Source organism: Cibotium barometz, chromosome 11 (assembly GCF_041138505.1).
Source record: "Cibotium barometz isolate CiBa-2024 chromosome 11, ASM4113850v1, whole genome shotgun sequence".
NCBI lineage: Eukaryota > Viridiplantae > Streptophyta > Polypodiopsida > Cyatheales > Cibotiaceae > Cibotium > Cibotium barometz.
Window position 1 is genome coordinate 34,834,469 of NC_141056.1, and position 21,887 is coordinate 34,856,355.

At 43.4% G+C, this 21,887-nt stretch overlaps 1 protein-coding gene across 2 annotated transcripts in view; it reads left to right on the forward strand.

Moving 5' to 3' along the window:
- LOC147634108 (EH domain-containing protein 1-like) overlaps window positions 1-20,412 on the forward strand; it is a 42,715-nt gene extending 22,303 nt beyond the window's left edge. Inside the window, exons 2-16 of one of the 2 annotated variants that reach the window (XR_015266975.1) lie at window positions 11,352-11,431; window positions 12,835-12,903; window positions 13,016-13,073; window positions 13,231-13,283; window positions 13,434-13,473; window positions 13,707-13,768; window positions 14,024-14,137; window positions 17,727-17,829; window positions 17,959-18,008; window positions 18,184-18,312; window positions 18,416-18,667; window positions 18,774-18,853; window positions 19,029-19,197; window positions 19,289-19,432; window positions 19,542-20,412. Coding sequence is in view for 1 of the 2 variants with exons in the window: in XM_086805217.1 (XP_086661343.1) it covers window positions 11,352-11,431; window positions 12,835-12,903; window positions 13,016-13,073; window positions 13,231-13,283; window positions 13,434-13,473; window positions 13,707-13,768; window positions 14,024-14,137; window positions 17,727-17,829; window positions 17,959-18,008; window positions 18,184-18,312; window positions 18,416-18,667; window positions 18,774-18,853; window positions 19,029-19,155; window positions 19,289-19,432; window positions 19,542-19,727 (1,547 nt within the window). In the remaining variant the exon portion in view is untranslated. The remainder of the gene's footprint in view (window positions 1-11,351; window positions 11,432-12,834; window positions 12,904-13,015; window positions 13,074-13,230; window positions 13,284-13,433; window positions 13,474-13,706; window positions 13,769-14,023; window positions 14,138-17,726; window positions 17,830-17,958; window positions 18,009-18,183; window positions 18,313-18,415; window positions 18,668-18,773; window positions 18,854-19,028; window positions 19,198-19,288; window positions 19,433-19,541) is intronic. The other variant, XM_086805217.1, reaches the window with a different exon arrangement.
- The last annotated feature ends 1,475 nt before the right edge of the window (window positions 20,413-21,887 follow it).

Consider the following 21,887-nt stretch of genomic DNA (forward strand, 5'->3'; position numbering starts at 1 on the left):
ACCAATGCAAGATGCCATTTGGTATGATAGTTGAGTTGTGGCGTGGATTCGTGCTAGACTTGTTGTGGTAAATCTTGTTGCATTTCGTGACCGGGTGTCCTACCTTGACTCTTGGATTAGAGTGCAATTTGAACAGGTACTTCCACTCTTGGATTGGAGTTGGATTACATTGAACCTTTCAACTCTTAGAGTAGAGCTGGATTGTATTCGCAATATGCAATTGGATCATTCTAGGAGCATCTACAAGGGGAGTTTCATACCGGCTAAGGTAAGAGCTAGGAGACTTAAGTAGATGCTATGAGTGATTTTAGGATGTTTTCTAGTGGATTTAGACAACCTTTCTATTGACATCCACAAGAGACTTCCAAGAAGTTAGGGGTCTAAGAGTAAAACAGACTCTGATGAAAGTGTGGAGTTAGGGTAGAGGAGAGTTGGCAGTTGTGCCTTTGCCAAATCGAATACAATTACTCGGTTCAGTCTTAGGTGAGGGTTAGACAAAGGAGATCTTCTGATCTAGTTTTGAACAAGGGAGATCTTGTGTTTGGTATATTATGCCTTTGAGTACATAACATGTGCTCAAAAAACTTCTCTCACGTGAACAATTGTTTCACATGCATGGACATTGATTCGTGCCAGACTTGTTCTGGTAAAACTTGTTGCATTTCGTGACCGAACCTCGACTCTTGGATTAGAGTACAATTTGAACTTGTACTTCCACTCTTGGATTGGAGTTGGATTACATTGAACCTTTGAACTCTTAGAGTAGAGTTGGATTGCATTGGCAATACGCAGTTGGATCATTATAGGAGGATCTACAAGAGGAGTTTCATACTAGCTTAGGTAAGAACCAAGAGGCTTAAGTAGATGCTATGAATGATTGTCAAGATCCAAGAGTCGCTTACAGTGGTGTGTCTCCTTATGGATGCACAAGGACATGAATCTAATAGAAGGGGGAGATAATGTTACGTCCTAACCGGCCTAGAGTTAGGTTAATCCGAAGATAGGGATGTGTGCTAACCTAGGACTAGGGTTAGGGTTAACCCAAGATTAGGGTTCAAGCTTAGCAAGGCGTCGAGACCTGGAGGGTTCACACGTAGGCTAAGGCCTAGCAAAGCATGGTGGACCTAGACCCAAGATTAGGGTTAAGTCTTAGCAAGGCGTGGGAACCTGGAGGGTTCACACAAGGATTAGGGTTAGGGTTAACTCAAGATTTGGGGTTAAGACTTACCAAGGCGTGCGGAGCTAGAGGGTTCACACATAGGCTAAGGGCACTAGCAAGATGAGGTCTAGATTGACGTGGATCGATAAATAAATATGGCATGCAAGATTCAGCACCTTCAATCTTGACAATGAATAGCATTGTAAACGGAAGGACAACTGTACACAGAAAATCTTATCAATCATGAAGTCTGAAAATACACATAAGCATGCCAGATAAAACAAGATGAAAAATCTGCACAGTACACCACACTAGGGGCCAGAAGATGGGTTGACCCCCCCTCCCCCCCCCCCCCTTATGGTTAGATTACCAAAAGGGAGTCTGCTTCCAATACAACTCTGTGGGTGCCTAGGGTTCACCACTGGCTGCACCTGTTTCTTCCAATACAATATGAAAACAAGAAATCATAACATAAACTGAATTTGCTGACAATTCTCAACAAGTGAGCATTCCCGGCATCAAGCACATGCAGGACAACTATGGACAGCCCATAGCACTCCCACATCAGCCCGGGACAACTCAACATCATCGTCTTCTGTCTGGCTAATAGAGCAAGTCGACCAGCCCTCAAAGTCTATTTACAGCAGTCAACCAGCCCTCAGTAGCCTCAGAACCAGCAGCAGTACACAAGCCTACAAGCCCCCGATCAGAAGGAAAACTGTCCAGATGCCCATGACCAGCTCTCCCTCTCTGTTTTTATCATCTGTCCAGCTTGACGGAAGTTGCATAGCCTCCAAATAATTCGTCAATAACGCCAGATAGTCTTCGAAAAAGTCTCTGTCAAGCCATACCGCTTCGTGGGTCCCTTGGTCCTGAAACTTCGTAAGGAACTGTCTTTGTCTTCGGCCTGAGCCATGCTTGAAACGGTGCAGAAGGATCTGTTCTGGAACCATAACTTCTGCTTCATCAACAATATCTGGTTCCGCCTCGTCTTTGACTTCTAAAGGGATTGGACCTACATATAGCTTTAACCAATTGACGTGAAACACATCGTGCATAGTCCAACTCGGAGGTAACTTTAATTGCATAGACACCTCATTAATCTTCTTCCTGATGGGAAAAGGTCCGAAGCTCCTGAAAGACAACTTTGGGCATCGCTTGCCCACCTGTTTCAACCTTTGCTTCATAATCCGAAGATAAACCCAATCCCCTTCCAAAAACTTCATATCCCTTCAGTCTTTACTGGCCTGTCGAGTGTAGGCCTCTTGCACTTTAGCCAATCTGTCTTTTACTGACTCTAAAATCTCCTAGTAAGACTCCGTCACTCTGTTCGCTTCAGGTACTGAAGACGAGGTCCTGGTCAACAATGACTGGAAAGGTCTTCCAAATGTTGTCTCATATGGAGTCCTACCAATAGCTGAAGAAAAGAATCATTCAAAATAGCTTGAACTAAAGGCAAATAAGATTCCCACTTACCTTGCTGATCGTGGACATAACACTTCAATACATCAAAGGCCAACTGGTTGTATACCTCTGTCTGGCCGTCTGTCTATGGGTGGAATGCACTGGAAAAATTCAATTTAGTACCAAAGTTATCAAACAATGCCCTCCAAAAATGACTGGTAAACTTGCATCTCGGTCTGACACTATGGTCCTAGGAATCCCGCCAATCGGGTACCAATGCCGAATGAACAACTGAGCAACATACCCTCGGCGGTCACATTGGCCCTGCAAGGAATAAGTATAACAAATTTGCTAAATCTATCAACAATAGTTAAGCACTGCTTATTACGCTTACTCGGACTGGGAGGCAAATTCATGACAAAGTCCATTGAAATATCTTGGAAAGGACCCTCAAGACTTGGCAAGGGTTGTAACAACCCTATCTTCTTTCCACGAGGAGCTTTCACCTTTTGACAAATATCACAGCGCTGTACATATGTAAACACATCTCGCCTCATCTTTGGCCAATAATATTGCCGTTCCAATTTCTCCAGAGTTGAATTCATGCCCCTATGACCACCAGTAATGGCGTCATGGAGAAGAGCTGCCTTGAACGACTTCATGACACACAATCGGCCCTTGTAGAAAAGCCAACCATCGCGTATCAGAAAGTGGCATGGTCTTGTGGCATCCAATGCTTGTTCCCACTGTGTACCGAATTCCTCGAAATCCGCGTACGTGTGCTTCATGTCATCTAGTCCTGTACCAACAAGATCGAGTCAAAAGGTCTGAATCGAAGTCACTTGTCCCTTCCTGCTCAAAGCATCGGCCATTGGATTGGCCTTTCCTAGAAGGTACTCAATCATACCACCGAATTACTGGAATATCTGACTCGAGCGGTGTTGTCGATCACTCCACTATGCACTTGGCATTGTCTGAATCCAGCGTAATGCCTGATGGTCAGTACGAACCTCAAAGTCGCGGCCATAAAGAAAATGTTTCCAATGTTTCAAGGCCTGTATAACTGCTAGGAGTTCACGATCGTAGAGTGAGTAATTTTTCTCTGTGGGCAGTAACTTACGAGACATGGAAGCTACTGGATGACCTGAATAACTAACTTAGCACCTAGAGCTTCATACTTGACGCTCGTTGTCATGCCTGTGCTAAAACCCTCAACCTGTTTGTCCACCGAAGTCAGCACGAAATGGGCACGCCTAGCGGCCTGTTCCGTGACCACATCCTCCGTGCTGCTGCTGTCAAACAAGACGACGACTCTCTGGCCACCTATGTAGCCAACTTACCACCTGCAAAACACATGTAGACCACCTATCAATCCCAAACAGGTGTGCACATACACATCCACAGGGTGCCCAGGCGTCCTCGGCCCCATGGACAACGCACGCAAAAATCTCAAGCATTCTCCAAGCAAACAATACAAGTCATCCAAAGAAAAAATCAAAGTCATGCACACACATGAGTGCAGCTAGACTAGAAGAAACACCCATCTGCTCAGTTGTATATGATAAAATGTCTAGGGCTCATGATGCTTCAGATGTCAAGCCCCACAAGCCACACATTAACTATCATGTCAAGCTACACCAACCATACATGTACTGTCATGTCAGGCTCCATATGCCACACAGACACACCATGTCAGGCTACACCAGCCATACACGTATGTGATGTCAGGCTCCACATACCACACATGAACAGTAGAAAAATAGAAGTTGTAAAGAATTTTGTGACAAGCACAATGTGAAGAGGATAGAGTGCAAGAGAGAAGCGGATAGATTGCACAGAGAGAAGAAGAGAATGCACAGTATTGGGGCCCCAAATACCCTTTGAAGGGCCCCCACCATGGATGGTATATTTGCTTGTATTGTTGAATGATAAGGACTGACTGAATGCTGAGAATCAGCCCTCCAATACTGACGTGGCAAAGTACCCGGAAGTGGGCTATCTGTGCCAGAACCCTGGCACTTGCGTTTGCGGACGTGGAAACCTTCTACTTGGTGTGTTTCTGGAAACACTGTTGGCCACCTTGGATCAAGACCTCCCCCTTGTGTTTAGCTATGCACAAGCCTCAACACCTTGTAGAAAGTTAAATGCCTAATTCATGGGCAGGAGCAACCCTTATATGGGGGAGAGACTTGGGCTGAATATGATAGCCGCCTTGCACATAAAGGCTCACGACTTGTAAATTCACACATGCATGCCCTTAAGGATGGGCACCCCTATAGGTCCTATTCACATGCATGGGCCTGGCCAAAGGACTGTCCACAGCCCATGGCTCTCAGCACGCCATCTTCCCCTTCCACACGTTGCTAGCTGCCATCCTCGAGATGGGTTGACACACATGCATCCTCCTGGATACTGACTCCTAGACCTAGTCTAGTGCGCGTAGGTGTAAAAACCCCACCGGATCTCCTCGTAGAACGCTCTTGGTTCGAGTTTTTTTGGTTCGAGACTCGAAACCTGCAAACAAACAAATAAACAAGAAGGGGGTGCAGGCCTGACTCACCTCCCATCCATGACAACCGTGGGCAAGCCCACAATCTTGGCTGTCCCCACCGAGCCACGAGCAGAGCTAACTAGGTTGACGTACCGACCAATCTCTACCTCGCGACGTCCCATACCGCCACGAAGCTACCCTCGCGGGCCTTGAGACTGCTGTCGGCCTCGGTTGTGTAAAGCAGGTGCACGTCTGCACTAGATCCAGGCTCCAGACCATAGAGCTCTCACAAATCACGCGAGACTCTATATGACTAATGACTAACCTTGGCCACCCTTTTATAGGCTCTTGGCCGGTCATCGGGTGTCCACACTTGGGCGCCCGCCCGTCCATACTTGGGTACCCGCCCGTTAGTCTATCCTTTAACTCAACTCGCCAATCAGTCTGCCTAGCTCCAAGCTTCCCCAAACCTCAAAGCTAGTCTTGTGTGTGTGTAGCACACGGTAGATACACACTGTGCACATGACATACTCCCCTTCCTCTAAGAGCTCACTCCTGAGCTCACTAAAAAGCCAGGGTAATCTCTGAAGAGTAGTCAATGTCTCCCATGTAGCATCCTCCTCAACACGATCTTTCCACTTGATCTTGTATTCCGTGATAAGCGTCTTACGCAATCTTCTTTCACGAAATCCAAGAATCTTTTCAGGTTCTTGTGGAACAAATGTCATGTCCTCGACATCTATGATTTATTGAGGAGTAACTAACCGGTCTGTTCTACCCAGTACTTCCTTAAGTCTACTGACATGAAATACAAGATGAACTTTCACATGAGAAGGCAAATCCAATTCATATGCAACTAAACCAATCCTTCGTGTAATACGAAATGGTCCACAGTATCTAGGGAATAATTTCAGAGATCGACCTATCCGTAAAGTCTCGGAATCTTTCGGAACTCGCAAATACACCATCGTTCCTTCAGAGAACTCTCTGGGTGAACGATGTCTATTAGAATAAAATCTGTCTCGGTCTTGAGCACTTCTAATAGATTCCTTCGCAACTTGTAACATTTCTTGCATATCTTGCAAAAAATTACGTGCTGCATCATGCTGAAGTCCTGAGAATCCCACTGTAACAGGTGATCTAGGTTGAAAACCATACATAAGCATGAAAGGACTAAAACCTGTACTCGTATGCTTAGTACTGTTATATGTAAATTCTAACATAGGAGGATAATCCTCCCATGAACTCTGTCTTTTGGATACATATGCTCGAAGCATATCCTCCAAAATTTGATTCACTCTTTCTGTCTGGCCATCAAATTGAGGATGATCTGAGGAACTCAAATTCAAAGTTGTTTCCAACTTCTCAAAAACAAGTTTCCAAAAATCACTCGTAAACTTAGAGTTCCTATCACTGACTATGTCTTGCGGTAACCCGTACAATCTAAACAATTGCTCGATAAACTGCCGTGCTAATTGCGTAGCTGTAATAGTCTTCCGGGCCGGTAAAAATCTAGCCATTTTTGTCAAGCGATCTACCACAACCCAAATAGAATCGTAGCCTTGATGTGTTCTTGGCAATTCGGTAATAAAATCCATGGAAATACTTTCCCATTTATTACCTGGGATTTGCAAAGGATGCAACAACCCAACCTGTCGAAAGCGTTCAGCTTTATTTGCTTGATAAATTTGACACTTGAGAACATAATCTTCTACATACCCTTTCATCTTTAGCCAATAAAAAGTGTGTTTCACTAATGATAGCGTCCTGTGTACCCCAGGGTGTCCAGCAGAAGGGCCGTCGTGACACTCCTTAAGAATCTTGGACCTAATGTCTGGGATCTGTGGTACACAAATTTTGTCATTACGGAATAGTAAACCATTTCGAATCATCCACTGGCCTCCTGTAGCCTGAATGGTAGACTGCTCAGTCATCGAGTCTTGGTCAATCAATGAGCTCCCGTCCTGGATCTTCTGCCAAAATGGACCAAAATAACTATCAGTCCTACAAAGCCCTCTCAATGACTGAAATAAGTCAGTAGAAATCTCGGTGAACGACAAAGTATTCACCTCTCTAATTCGACTAAGCGCATCTGCAACACTATTCATGAACTCTTTCCGATAACGAATCTCAAAATCAAAATCTTGCATTAACTCAGCCCACTTCCTCTCGAATCATCCGCATCACACATACTCGATTGACTGATGATCAGTCAATACCACAAACTTGGAGCCATATAAATAATGTCTCCAAACCTTGAGAGCATGAATCACATCATAAAGCTCCTTCTCAAGGGTTGGCCAACGAGATTGAGTGTCGTCTAGCTTTTTACTTCCAAAAGCAACCGGTCTACCATCTTGAAATAGAGCAACCCCGATGGCATAGTCACTGGCATCAGTTTCAAGAACATAAGGCCGACTAGGATCGGATAATGCTAAGATAGGTGCTTCCTTGACTATCTTTCAAAAATCTGAAGGCCGTATTCAAATCGTTATTCCAAGTGATAGGCTGATTTGACTTACGTCCACAACCTTTCAATAAGTCAGTCATCATCGGTAGAGTGAGCTGAGAGTACTCTCGCACAGATTTTCGAAGAAAAATAACAAAACCGAGAAAAGAACGAAGTTGTTTCACTGTTCACGGTATAGGCCAGTCCAGAACCTTCTGAACTCGGTTATAGTCAATGCTCAATCCATCTCTAGTGATCTTGTGTCCCAAGTAAATGATGTCTGTCATAAAAAACTCACATTTACTTAACTTAGCATATAGTCGATTCTGTCTTAAAATAGATAAGACAATCGTGAGGTGTCTAACATGATCCTCAAGAGTACGACTATATATCAAAATATCATCCAAGAACACAACCACAAATTTTCCCAAATGTTCACGAAAAAGATCGTTCATCATTTGCTGGAAAGTGACTGGAGCATTGGTTAACCCAAAAGGTAATACGAGAAACTCGTAATGGCCATACCTAGTCCGAAAGGCGATTCTTTTGACATGCCTTTCATGAATACGTATCTGGTGAGTACGTAAATCTATCTTCGTGAAATATTTCGCTCCTGCGAACTGGTCAATCAAGTCATCTGATCTAGGGAGAGGATAACGGTTCTTAATTGTCAGCTTGTTCAATCTCTTGTAATCTATACACATTCTCCAGGTGTTGTCCTTCTTTCTCCTAAGCAACACAGGTGCACCCCAAGCAACACAGGTGTTGTCCTTCTTTCTCCTAAGCCTCAGGTTCACCCCAAGGTGATTTACTTGGACAGATCTGGCCCATCCTCAAATAGTCTTCGAGTTGTTTAGCCAACTCATCTTCCTCAGCTTGACTCATCCTGTAAGGTGGAATACTGACAGGATGGGCACCAGGGATCAAGTCAATACGATGATCTACTGCCCTTTCAGGTGGTAAACCCGATGGCAGTTCCTTAGGAAATACATCTTGAAACGAATCAAGTATCTTCTGTAATTCTTAGCTTTCAAATACACTTAATTCATTGACATCCATGGAAGGTATGAGAAATGAAGAAAGTGAAATCAATACACAATGGAAAGCGGTATACAAAGAAGAATCCATTATATTTTCTTTACGGTTACTGCTGAGGAATCTGCACCTTGCTCGGTGCTCGGCTTAGGACATTTCTTCCAATAGTGGCCTTTCTCGCCACAATTGTTACATGTCCTCTTTGCCTTCAAGGCGTTACGATTCATGTCGGGCTCCTACTCGGAAGGCTTCTCCTGAGACTTCCCTTTGCCCTTATTGTGGCCTTGTGATCGCTAGCCAGTCAAGTCCTCAGAACCTCCGCTCTGTGGAGGGTTCGTAAAACGCTATTCTTGGTCCAAGACCATGGGCAGAAGCTCCTCCCCCCATGTGATGGTGTTGAGCTTGCCACTGGTGATCAAAGAGGAGTAGAAAGTTGATTACTGAGAGGTCAGATGAGATAGCAAAGTGATGGCCATGTCCTCTGAAGATATCTCCTTCCCAGCCTAAAGAACCTCTTGCTGAAGAGATTGCAACTTGTTGATGTGTTCATGCATCGTTGAAGACTTTGCAAAATCCGTCACCCGCATCTGCGCTTCCAAGGATATCCGCTTCATGGGTGATACCCTATTATATAGAGAAGCCAAATGTTACCAAATTCCTATGGCCAGCATCATATGTTTTATATGATTAATCACCTGTGGTGTGCAATTAAGGAAGATGAAAGAACGCACACGGGCATTGACACGATCCCACAACTGTGCCTGAGCCTCCCGTTCTCTCCGAGTAGAGGGTAACAGCTCCCCGTCCTCCAACTCTGGCTGTGGAACACCTACAATAATGAAATCAACCAAGTCATAAGACTCCAATACAGACTCCATCATAACCTTCTAGATGCCATAGTTGGTCTTGTCTGATCCACCGGGAATGTGGGGAGAGTAGGGATCTTCACGTGCTTCTCAGCCATCTCAAGCAAGTCAGCCATCTCGGGGGGGTTACTTTGGTCTTGTGAAGGGAGGGTGGGTGGGAGAAAATGAAGAAGAGGCTGCAACTAATATGCAAGGTGGCTGTCCAATGGTGATGGCCGCCTTCTACCCCCAATCTCCAAGTCCCAAACAGCCCAAGAGATCTCCAATCAGCGCCAAAAAACAAGCAGTCCCGCAAGCTCTTCAAATCTCCCGTTAGCTCCAAGGTCTTCAAGAAACAATCCCGCAAGCTCTCCAAAGTCTTCAACCTTCAAGCCACCCGGGGCTCTGATGCCATGTCGGAATACGGAGCGGATATGAGACAAACTGCTGAGAGCACAACGTAGCAAGACACCAGCAATGAAGATGAGAAAATGCAAGAGAGAACCACCAGCCTAGAAAATGCGGAAGTGTGTGGAGAAGAGCAAATGCAGGAGAGAGAGAGAGAGAGAGAGAGAGAGAGAGAGAGAGAGAGAGAGAGAGAGAAGCTGTATGAACTCTTCTCTATATACAAGATCTGGCACAATACCCAATACAATAGGTGTGGTGGCCAGGGGTGATATTTATATCACCCCTCAGCCAGCAAAAAAGCAGCCGACAGCACCTGAATGTCCATGACTGCGTAATAAAGCAAGTCGGCCAGGACATCTATTAGTCGGCCAGGTCTGAAAACAGCCAGCCAGCACACTACTGCCCCACTACCCAGAAAATAGGGGAAAATACATGGAAAAATAGGGGAAAAATGGAGAAACACCTAATGGGCGGGCAGACCCACAACAGAGGCCCTAGTGTGTAATGTACAAACAGGAGATGACTGCTAACATATCCACCATCTCAAGCAGATCTGCCATCTCAGGGGTTCACGTGGTCTTGTGGAGGGAGGGCGGGTGGGAAAAAAAATTGAAGAAGAGGCTGCACTTTCTTGCAAGGTGGCTGTCCAGCAGTGATGCCCGCCTTCTACCTGCTTCTCCACGTCGAGTACAGCCTGATCACTCTCCAATCTGCACCAAACACAGCAGCCCCGCAAGCTCTCACCATCTCCAAAGCTTCAAGCAACCTTGAGCTCTGATACCATGTCGGAATGTGCAGCGGAAATGAGACTGAAAACAGAGAGCAGAAAACGCAAAAGTACTGGAGAAGAGGTTTGCGCTGAAAACTCTGGTATATACGCTCTATAGCCGGTACAATAATGTGGGGGGACAAGGTGCCCATCTATATACGGGCTGGGGCAGCCAGTCGGCCTGTATAAACAGGGCCGACAGCCCCCAATATGGGCCCCACGACCAGGTCGGCCAGCCGACTCCTACAGGCCGACCAGAGAGAGAAAAAAGAGCTCTTATACAGGCCGACAGCCCCCAATATGGGCCCCATGACCAGGTCGGCCAGCCGACTCCTACAGGCCGACCAGAGAGAAAAAACAGCTCCCTGTGACTCCACGCCTACCAAAACTGGAAAAATGGGAAGAAAATATGGACATGATCAGGGACTCCTCCCACGGGTGGGCACACCCACATCATAGGCCCTCACTCCCTATGGTATAGTATGGTACAGACAGGAGATAAATGCTAACAAAGCCTTGGCATCAATACAAACACACCGTGCTTTTTGCTCAACACTGGTCTAATTTCAGCATTAAATTTTGATCTTGTCTAATCAAATAGCGAATACTAGCAGTAGTCTTCTATATATATATATATATATATGCATTTTTGATGCCTCTATATGATTGATTTGGCACGCTACCATTCATGTTTCTTGTCATCAGTACACTTTTGAACTTGCTTATTGTACTCCTTAAAAACCAACCTTTTCTATGTTTGGCTAATGTTATCTATCACTGCCTTGATATAGATGGTGATGGAAGGATTACAGGTGCAGATGCGGTCAACTTTTTCTCCCTTTCAAAGCTTTCAAGGCCAGACCTGAAGCAGGTATGACATGCAGGAACTTTTACAAGGTCTACATGCATTGTTGATGGGCGAGAGTCTTGGCTAGTTTGGCTGTACTTAACGAGATGATTTGGCACTGGTTTTCAATCTCTATCAACTTTTGGAGATCAAATAAGTCAACACCTCTGTAGTAGTTTTAATCATCATTTTCAAGCAGCTCTCTTGAAGTAATATTTTCAAAGCTTCTCAATAGTGCAGAAACCTGTACAACATATCCTTCCCTGGCTGTGTAAAAGCCTTAGCAAACCATGCTGCTGGTGCTGCAGAGTCCTATCGTAGGGATTCAGTTTTGGGTGTTTGGGTCTTGTGCATGTGACCCAGAATTAGGCACACGCATGGTTTTAAAGTCTTAGGCATGAATGGCTGCAAATCTGATAATGAACTTAAGCTATTGCCCAAAGACTGCTCATATACCATCTACAGTGATGAAAGGCTTTCCCAAAGTCCATACATCCTGCCTTAGAAGGCTAACCACTACTGTCAGTGGCTTTCTGTAACAAGTTAATGATGGGCTTGATGTAAGACCTTAGGATCCGGGAAGGTCTACTGCACTTAGATGTGGAAGGAGTGTGCATGATGGGTACCAGCTGGCAACCTGATTTCTAATATCTCCACCATTTGGCTGACTTTGAAACTGTCCATGTGGCCAGTTAATTTTTTGTGTGTCAGTGGATTGGTGTTATAGTCTTTCCTAGTCGTCCACTGCCATCAGACTCTAGTTTTGTGCTCTAGTAGCCTTACATGTGTTACACATGCTGCTGCAACTTAACTTAATCAAGTGATAGGTTTCAATGTGCCATCATCTTTGAGATGTATGTGTCAATGCAAGGGGCATCAATCGATTTTTGATTATTCAAACTTACAATTTCTTACCATATCATTAGCATATGAAACATTCTCGAGACTAGAGCTAACTGGTGTAGACAAAGGATCCATGTGGTGGCTGAATACATATTGCCAGCCTTGCGTACATTGCATCTGGATCCCATCTCTTTGGTAGGTTTGCTCCTTGACTTTCGAGTCCTTCCTGCCTATCCCTTTTAGGAAGTTGTTGAGTCCTTGTATTCATAAGTTCATTCAGCACATGAATTGCCAACCTTGTTTTTACTTCCATATGAATTTCCCTTGTGCCAACTCGCAGGCTGACCACTGATGCATGGAACAAATACCATCAACTTCTTGTTTTTTCATGAAGATGCTAGATCTTTGGACGAGTTTTGAGGATCTTTGGGAGTTTTGAATTGCTTGACTTTGTTTTCCAGTCTTCGTGATATTCTAGAAGTTGGGGGACTTGATACTTAAATTAGTTGTGCTTTGTAATTGATGACTTTACATGCTATCTGAGAAATTTGTTAATGTTTAAAACAAAAATGGTTTGACTGCAGGTCTGGGCTTTGGCAGATTCCAAACGCCAAGGATTTCTTGGGTTTCAGGAGTTTATTACTGCAATGCAGGTTGGAGTCCATATTTTCAAGGCTGTCAAATTTTGATTTTTAAGAGGCATGCTTGTTGGTTTGTTTGAGCCAGATAGCAAGAAGTCTGAAAAAGGGGCCTCTGTAACTGCAGATAATTTCTCTTGCACAAACTGGCAACCCAATATTTAGTGACATGCTGAAGGACTCTGGTATTACAGATAATTTGCACTAATCTGCTTGTTAATTTGCTTTGGCAGCTGGTTATTGTCATATTTGAAGGTCTTAAAGCCCTGTTTACAGAAGTTGCAAAAACCAACTTACAGACCTGCTAATCGATGCAAGTTATTATTATTACAATTTTTCCAGATTTAGAAAACATCAGTCCTCCAGTGATGGAAGGGTTGGATGAGCTAATGGCTGTATGTAAAACTTGTTTATTCAATACATTTTCGATTTAAAAAACAATTGCTCTTAGTTTTTTGTAAAAATCTTTTCAGATCAAATTACTGCTTTAAAAAAAATCTGTAAAGTGCTTTTCTTAATAAATATGCTTATTTTATGTGGTCTAGAAAAACCGGCTTCAACCAGCAGCAGAGGTTTATGTGAATGGTACTCGTTTCCGAAAGTCAATGTTTTAGTGTGTGTAAAAGCATTGTGCTCTATAGGCTGAGGGTGGCTTCACAAAGCTTTTGCTTGTCCGGGCTTACTGTCCCGTTGGGCAGTTGGTCTGGCCGCCCTCATCCATGACACAATCTCAGCAGTATGTATGTGCAGTTTTTGTCAAAAGAGTGCATTTGGGTGGGTTTTGATGCCAGCTTAATTTTGTTGTGGACCTTTTTCAGGAACCTCACCACAACTGCAATCAACAACAGCTCAATGGTTCTCTCAAAAATCTAGCAAGAAGGTTAGCTATTTTTTAAATCTTGAAAACGAGATTTTTGGATACTTTACACCTGTGCTTTAGGGTGTGTGTGTGTGTGTGTGTGTGTGCGTGTTTACTGTGTCCAGAGGGTGTAGGCTGGCGGTTATCAAACTCAGGTCCTCACCCTTGGAGGCGAATCCCTTTATGACCGGGCCACACGTCCTTGGACATACCCATGTGTCAACTTTAAGCATTGATCAGAGTATAAAACATTAACAGCTCATTTTCTTCTTGCAGATACCAATGTCACATGTGACATCAGTCATTGATGGTCTCAAAAAGCTCTATGTAGAAAAGCTTAAGCCATTGGAGGTCACTTATCTATTCAATGACTTTGTTTCATCCCTCTTGGTAAGTTTGGTTAATGCCGCTCTGCCGTTTTCTTGTGTTTTTGCAATCTTTTTGCCTTTAGTGTTGGATGCATGCTGGAAGGGGGGGGGGGGGGGGGGGGGGGGTGGTTGGGGGGGCGCTTTCCAAAATTGAACTCGCAGCTTAAATTTAGCAATTTTTTTAGTGGACAACAATTCACATCATAACCAGTTGCCTCAGTCAAGTTTTTTTCCGACTGGCCTTAGGCCCAAGATCCTCCCATAGTCAAGCTTTTACATGGTTTTGTTTACGGTAATCAAGCTTGCATCAGCTGAAGAGCAAAACCAGTCTTCACATGACACCAGTCATTGAGTACAAGTGTCCAACTTGGAGTAGCCACTCTTGGTAGCCCAAGGTTGATCAAATTTTGTTCAACGAATGGAGAAAGTGCTGAGAAATCAGACCATCGAGAACACTGTCCCTAGAGAGTTGTATGTGGGAGCTGTCTATAGGCTTTGGCACTTCCATCTGAAACCGTCTATTGTAAAGGGGCCTCAAACGTCAGCCAGCTAACCTTGGCCTTCACCACTAGCCACTCTTGGTAGCCCAAGGTTGATCAAATTTTGTTCAACGAATGGAGAAAGTGCTGAGAAATCAGACCATCGAGAACACTGCCCCTAGAGAGTTGTATGTGGGAGCTGTCTATAGGCTTTGACACTTCCATCTGAAACCGTCTATTGTGGGGGGCCTCAAATGTTGGCCAGCTAACCTTGGCCTCCACCACTAGCTCCATTTGTTGGTACAAGCAACAGGGGGGAGCTGGAAGCTAGGTTGGAGGGGGAACTCCAATCATCATTATAGGCAAGCCTGGTATCCCGCAGGCTCCTCTCATTTCTAATATGCTGGTGACATGGGACGTTCGAGTGAGGGTTTATTATGCTCAGTTTTGTCCTCCCAACACAATTACTATGGCTTAGTAATCTTGAAATTGTGGTTTTATTGGCTAGTTCTCATTTACCTGTGGCTAATCATGGGATTGATTTTTCTCAGGACATTAAAAAGTCAGTTCCAAGCAGGACGAAAAGAGTAGGAAGTCCCTCCTTCAAGAAGTCCTTCAAGAGTAGGAAGTCAGTCCTTCAAGAAGATCACCAGACACAAGCAACATAGGGATTTCCAGTTTTTGGATGCTCCTAGATAGCTTCCTCATCCACCAAAACTGACCAAATCTGCCATGTATCGATGAATACCAGAGTCGTTGCCTGCAATCCATTGTGATGAAGACAAGTCTCAGTTCCTCAAGAAGGCAGCAGTGTGGGATCTTGAAGCAGCAGAACCTCCAAGGCAAGACAAGAAGTTTTATCTTGGACCCGACGTTTACAGTTTGTGAAATGCAATGTCAACCTTGTCAGCAAGTTAAGCAGGAGGGGATGTCACATGAAGCCCACACTTCGATGCCAAGTGGATGTATTGGACTGATAATTGCAAGAGCTTGAGCCCAGACACTGCATTTTGTGAGTCCTTGTCTAAGGATGAGTTGTGCACTGCTAGGGTTGGTCAGGTTGTGTCGTGTTAGTCCCACACAGTCGTTCTGCAAGTCGTGCACAGTCATCGTGCAAGTCCTGGTGAGGCATTGCAGCTCACTTGTATGATGTAAATTAGTACTTGGGTTCCAGGCCTCACTAGGCATTTGTCAGGCATCGAAATCTGGTTCAGGTTCATGAATCTTGGAGCTTACTTAGCTATTAAGTATGTTTAAACCACATTAAACACATGTGCCAATTAAAGACCATTCACATTGTATATGATTTAACACCTTAACAAAAGATAAACAAGAGAAAAAGTTGAACCACCCCCCTCCCCCCCCCCCCCCTGGTGAGATATTTTATTATCCAAAGAGTCACTCAAATACAAGCACGAGGGTACCTAGATTGGCACACGGTTTTCATATACATGACATATGAAAACATTACAAATACAAAATCCAACCTCGAGGATGCATGTTGTAGGTCCAATTGCAACATAAACTGTGAACTGGCTGGCCATGATTAATAGCATTGATGGTAAGTGTGGTCCCCACTTGTGATCTTTCTCTTCCTTGTAGAGAGAAGAAAGCCTTGCTTTGATACCATTGTCAAGTAGAAGGTGCCTGGAAAACTAGAGCCTTGGCACACTCTTTATACAGCGTCAATGCGTAATAATATGAAACACCTTTGGGAATGCCTGCAACTTTTTTGTCTGGCATCAGGATCGAAGGGCAATCATAACAAAACAGGCATCAGGACCCTATTAGAGGAGCCAACCCCCCACCCTGGGGTTTCCCTCTCGGGGACAATCAGGTTTATCCAAATACAATCATGAACCATTGGGCTTCAACCACTATCCATAATACCAAGCAATTCTTCAAATATAATAGAAAAACATGGCTGAAATATAGAATAATTGCAACACCTAGAAATAATCAAAATGCCACAGATACTCCTATGAGTAAAGTCGAAATACTTGTAGGAACAGGGTCCACATGCAGCCCACACCATAGCTGAGGTGCCCATCAGCCTGCTGTATGAGTACCCACATTAGTCGGTATAATGTGAGGAACAGCTGCTGATGCAGCAGATAGGACAGCTGGTATAAAGTCTGGTACAGCTGGTACAGAAGGTGCAACAGGTACAGAAACCCAAGCACAGGTGATACGGCAGGTACAAATCTAGCTACAGCAGTACAGCACGTGAGATCAACATGGTGGGACTGTTGTACGGACAGCAGCCACAGCACATCGTAAAGATGCGCATATCAGATGTGGCAGTTGTGTAGTAGTATGGAAGGGCGGCCAAGAGTGTGCAAGAGATGGAAGATGGCGATCATGAGAAACTGAAGTCTTTTAATGTTTATAAACCTTAGATTAAGCTATTACATGCATAACCACTTATAGCCACGCATTTGAAAAGTGAAAGAGCCCATGTCTATTTTTTACCTTTCTTCTCATCCCTTGTGACCAAAACTAGATGTCTAGCCCAAATGTCTGAAACATACTACTCAGAGGGTGTCCATTCAATAAAATGTTCAGCATTATTTAAAATGAGTCTGAATCCTTTAAAACACGGGGTGCCCCGAATGGTAACTTGCCCACCCTTTCATAAAATGTGTAAGAATCCAAATCAGTGCCCTTTTTAAGCCTTTGTTCACGTGCCTGTCCTTTCACAGCATCACAGGGTCTGGCTGGAGTTGTTTGGGCATCTTTGGTGTCCTCCAGAGCCTGCCCCCATGTACACAGGAAATGTCCAAGCTAGTGACAATTATGGTTTTGGAGTTTCAAGATTTGGAAGTTTTAGGATATATCTGTGTTCTATTTTATTCACGAACTTTTTCTAGTGTTGTCTTTGCTTGTGTTGAGTTTGTTGTAATAAAATAAGAGCAAATATATCCTTTCAATCTGTAAGCTTGGATATATTCCAATCTTTTGAAGGTATATATTGAAAATAAGTCACGAATCTGATTATTTATGTTTGTTTTTATTGTGCTTTTCTTGTTAAAAAGTGTAAGAATGTTGGCACTGTCTGCAGCTGTGACAAATCTGGAGATAGTGTTGGTCTTTTTTCAATAACGCTCATAAGTTTATGTGATTGCCAAACAGACTGAAAGTGAGTTTGATGCTAAGCCCATGATCATGCTACTTGGTCAATACTCTACTGGGAAAACTACCTTTATCAAGCATCTGTTGAAAGGGAATTACCCAGGTGAAAACTCGAAAGCATGTCTCACCCTCTCACCATTTCTTTCTCTTTAAGTTCCTAATGTGTAGGACTGTATTAGGATGATTTTATATTCTATTGAATGATTACAAGCTTATGGTTTGCGTTTCTTAGGAGCTCATATTGGACCAGAACCTACAACTGACCGTTTTGTTGTTGTCATGGTACATTCTACTCTTTTCTGATGTCATGTTGTCAGAATATGGGTCAACCTTAAGCCTTTTTGTTTGCTTTTAGACACTGAAAAATAAAGTTCTCAATGCAAAACTCTCCAAATTTGGCTCTTTTTGTGACAGGTGAATCTCTTTTTATTGGGCCTTATTCTCTATCTTTGTGCAGGGAGGCACGGACCATCGAAGTGTCCCAGGAAATACCATTGCTGTTCAGGCTGATATGCCGTTCAGTGGGCTAACAAAGTTTGGAACGGCTTTTTTGTCAAAATTTGAATGCTCGCAGATGCCACACCCTGTAAGTGTTTTCCAGCTGTATATGTACATGTTTCTTACTCTCCCCTCCTTGTCATTGTGGGGCTTTATCTTTCTTCTTTTTCTTTTTTCTCATGTTTGGTTAGCTCTTGGAACACATCACCTTTGTGGACTCACCTGGGGTGCTTTCTGGGGAAAAGCAACGGACGCAGCGTAGCTATGATTTTACTGGAGTGACTGCATGGTTTGCGGCTAAATGTGATCTTATCTTGCTCTTATTTGACCCACATAAGTTGGATATCAGTGACGAATTCAAACGGGTCATTGGTTCCCTTCGTGGGCATGATGATAAAATAAGAGTTGTCTTGAATAAGGCAGATCAAGTTGACACTCAACAGGTATGGTGGCACCTGTTTCTTTGTCTCAAAGTGGCTTTCTTCCTTACAGAACCCGTCTCTCCTTACAGCGTTCTTTACCTCGTACTCTTGCTGGCTACTTCTGCAGTTGATGAGAGTGTATGGAGCGCTTATGTGGTCCCTTGGCAAAGTTCTGAATACTCCAGAAGTTATGCGAGTGTATATCGGGTCAGGCAACCTTCTGAATCTGAATTTGCATAAGAGTTTTATTGTTATCTCTGTTACAAATACTGACCTTGAAGCTTGCATCAGGAGCTTGCACAACAGACACATGCAACAGGCCTAGTTTTCAATGTTCCAAATCAGGAGTGATGTTTTTAAAGGATCTGTTTGCTTTGTGCAGATCATTTAATGATAAACCCATAAATGAGAGCGCTGTAGGTCCAATTGGCAAAGAGCTTTTTGAGAGGGAGCAAGAAGACCTACTAGCAGACCTGAAGGATATACCCAGGAAAGCCTGTGATCGACGGGTATGATTTAGAGTTTCTTTAGCTTCTTGTAATGTCTAACGGGTAAGATTTAGAGTCTCTTTAGCTTCTTGTATGTCTAACTACTTGCCATTTGTATAGTTGGAAACTCTTCTCTCTTCTCGAATTGTTGCAGATAAATGAGTTTGTTAAGCGTGCTAGAGCAGCCAAAATCCATGCATATTTAATCAGCCATTTGAAGAAGGAAATGCCTGCTATGATGGGCAAAGCAAAGACACAGCAACGTCTCATTGACAACTTAGAGGAAGAGTTTGCAAAGGTCTGCACTCCTTTCTTTATTCTAGCTTTTTGAGGCACCATTTACTGTACTAGTATGAACTTAAAAAACATGTACTGATCATTAGCTGTTTCTCTGTGCCCATGTGAAGGTGCAAAGGGAGCATCATCTACCAGCAGGAGATTTCCCTAATGTTGAGCACTTTAGGGATGTTCTTTCTGGCTACAATTTTGACAAGTTTGAGAAGCTGAAAACCAAGATGATTCAGGCTGTTGATGATATGCTTGGCTATGATATCCCAAATCTTCTGAAGAAGTTCCGCAACCCATATGATTGAATCATGGTTCTGTGATCGTAATCTATTGCTATCATCCTTGTTCATATGGGTATGGTTAGTTCAGCTTGCCAGGAGCTGATGCATTCAACTCTAGCTACACCATGTCTTCGATTTTACTGCTATGGCAATGGTTGCGAAAGCCTTTATGCAAAGAGTGTGAAAAGCTGTCTTTGTCTTGTCTCATATTTGGTTATTCTGGGAGTATCCTTGGTCAGTGCTATTTTTCCTTTGGCATTGCACTAGTAAGGTGTGTGTTATATGAGCTGGAAGGTCTCCTGAACAGAGATTTTGGGGCTATGGTCCTACTACAAACAAGGAAAGATCATTTCAAGGTTGACATGGCATGAGCAAGCTTTGCCATATGGGTGAGAGTGTTGAATCGATTAGGTACTGATGCTGATCCATGGCATCTCTGGCTTCCTGCGAGTTGGGTTTTGGACAGCCTAGTGACCTTAAAGCATACTTCAAACTCTGGTATCTTGTCGGCTATTCAAATGTATGGTAGTATAAAAACACCAAAAGTGCTAGCCTGGACCTTCCACTTACATTCAGTATTGTACACCTATGGCTTGGCATAAATTAAGATGTTATTTTCCATAATTGTTTAGTGTAAGCTGTGTACCATGGACTGCATAATATTTTGTTATTAAATGGAGAACTTCAAATAAGTTTTAAATTTTAGTTTCTTAGGCCTGTATATGATATGGTTGTTGACAGCTGAAGTGATGATTGTATTAAGGCTTTAGTAGATATAGCACAATTTATTGAGGCATTGTTTAAACCATAAGATTTAAATTTAAGCTTGTTGAAAGGGTGTGCTGCTCATTAGTTTTGTAGCAATGCGGTTCTGTAGACTGCATTCTGTACTCCATGTGATCTTGAAGCCCTTCGAATTGAATGCTTTGTGTGAAGAGTTCCTTATGCTCGGGTCCCATTTTGGAAAGAGCCATAGCAGGCTGCGTCTTGTTGATCCAAGCATTCAAAGTTGAGGTCACTAGCTTCTGTCTTCAGTTTGTTCACGAGTAAAAATGAAGTTGGTACTCTTGTTGCATGGCTTCCGTCTAGCCCTTCCAAAGCATGGATGTACCAAGTTTGCATGTGTCATACTCAGTAACTTCTGAATTGTTGTGAAATGTTACTAGTTGTGCTTTCTATTGTTAAGAGTAATGCCCTTCACTCTTCTTTTAGGCTTGAAGCACGTTCCACTTCGGTAACTCCTCGGCCTGTGGCAGTGACAGCCTTTGTGATTACCACCCTAGCAGACTCATGTTTGTGCATATATGATTTGCTTTGCGTGTTTGCCTTCTCGATTATGTGGTGCAACAAATTCATTTGCTTATCCCAAATAAATAAACAAGAACTTCAGGTAGCATGATGTTTTGTTTGATTAAAACGTTGTTGATGCCAATAAAGTGGTGCTTAATTAAGAAAGCTTGGCTTATTGCAAGCATCAATCTAACTTGAAGAAAGAAGATGTGCCTTAAGAAGGGGGGTCTACATGATCAAAGCAAGGTATGCACTTTGAAATCAATCATCCAATCTTCCTAATTAAATAATAAGAAAGGAGCTATTAGGAGCCACAATAGTATCTCGCAAGCAGTAATTGCAAGATTTTATAGACGTGTAAATGAACATGGTATTGAACATAGTGTTGAATTGCCAAAGTATGATTACAACTTTGATAGTGTGCTCGAAAAATCGTAGAGGTGTAGGTTGTATGTTGAAGGTAGTTGATTGTTTGATGAATGAAGGGTTGTGCTATTTGTTTGAATATAACCTCCAATGAAGGTTGTAGATGAGGTTTCCCTTGGGCGTGTAGACGAGTTGGTAGAATATGGTGGGGTTTCAGGATAGGGACCCGGGTTTGATGCTTGTGAGCTACACGACGGGGAAAGCTTGTGTAAACCGATGGATTATTCCACCTTCCCAACACAAGGTTGCAGTTGCCATTGGTTATCTTTGGTCAAGGCATATGAGACCCAATTGACCATACCATCCAATTGTAGTGATGTTAGATCATAGCATTGAAACTTGTCTAGGCATTTGTTCAAGCCTTCCAATAGGAGGATAAAGTGTCTCGAGAAGATTTCTATCAATCTTAATATGGCATCAATTCACACTTGCATGTAGCTTCTTTGACAATGCATCAAACCTATCCAA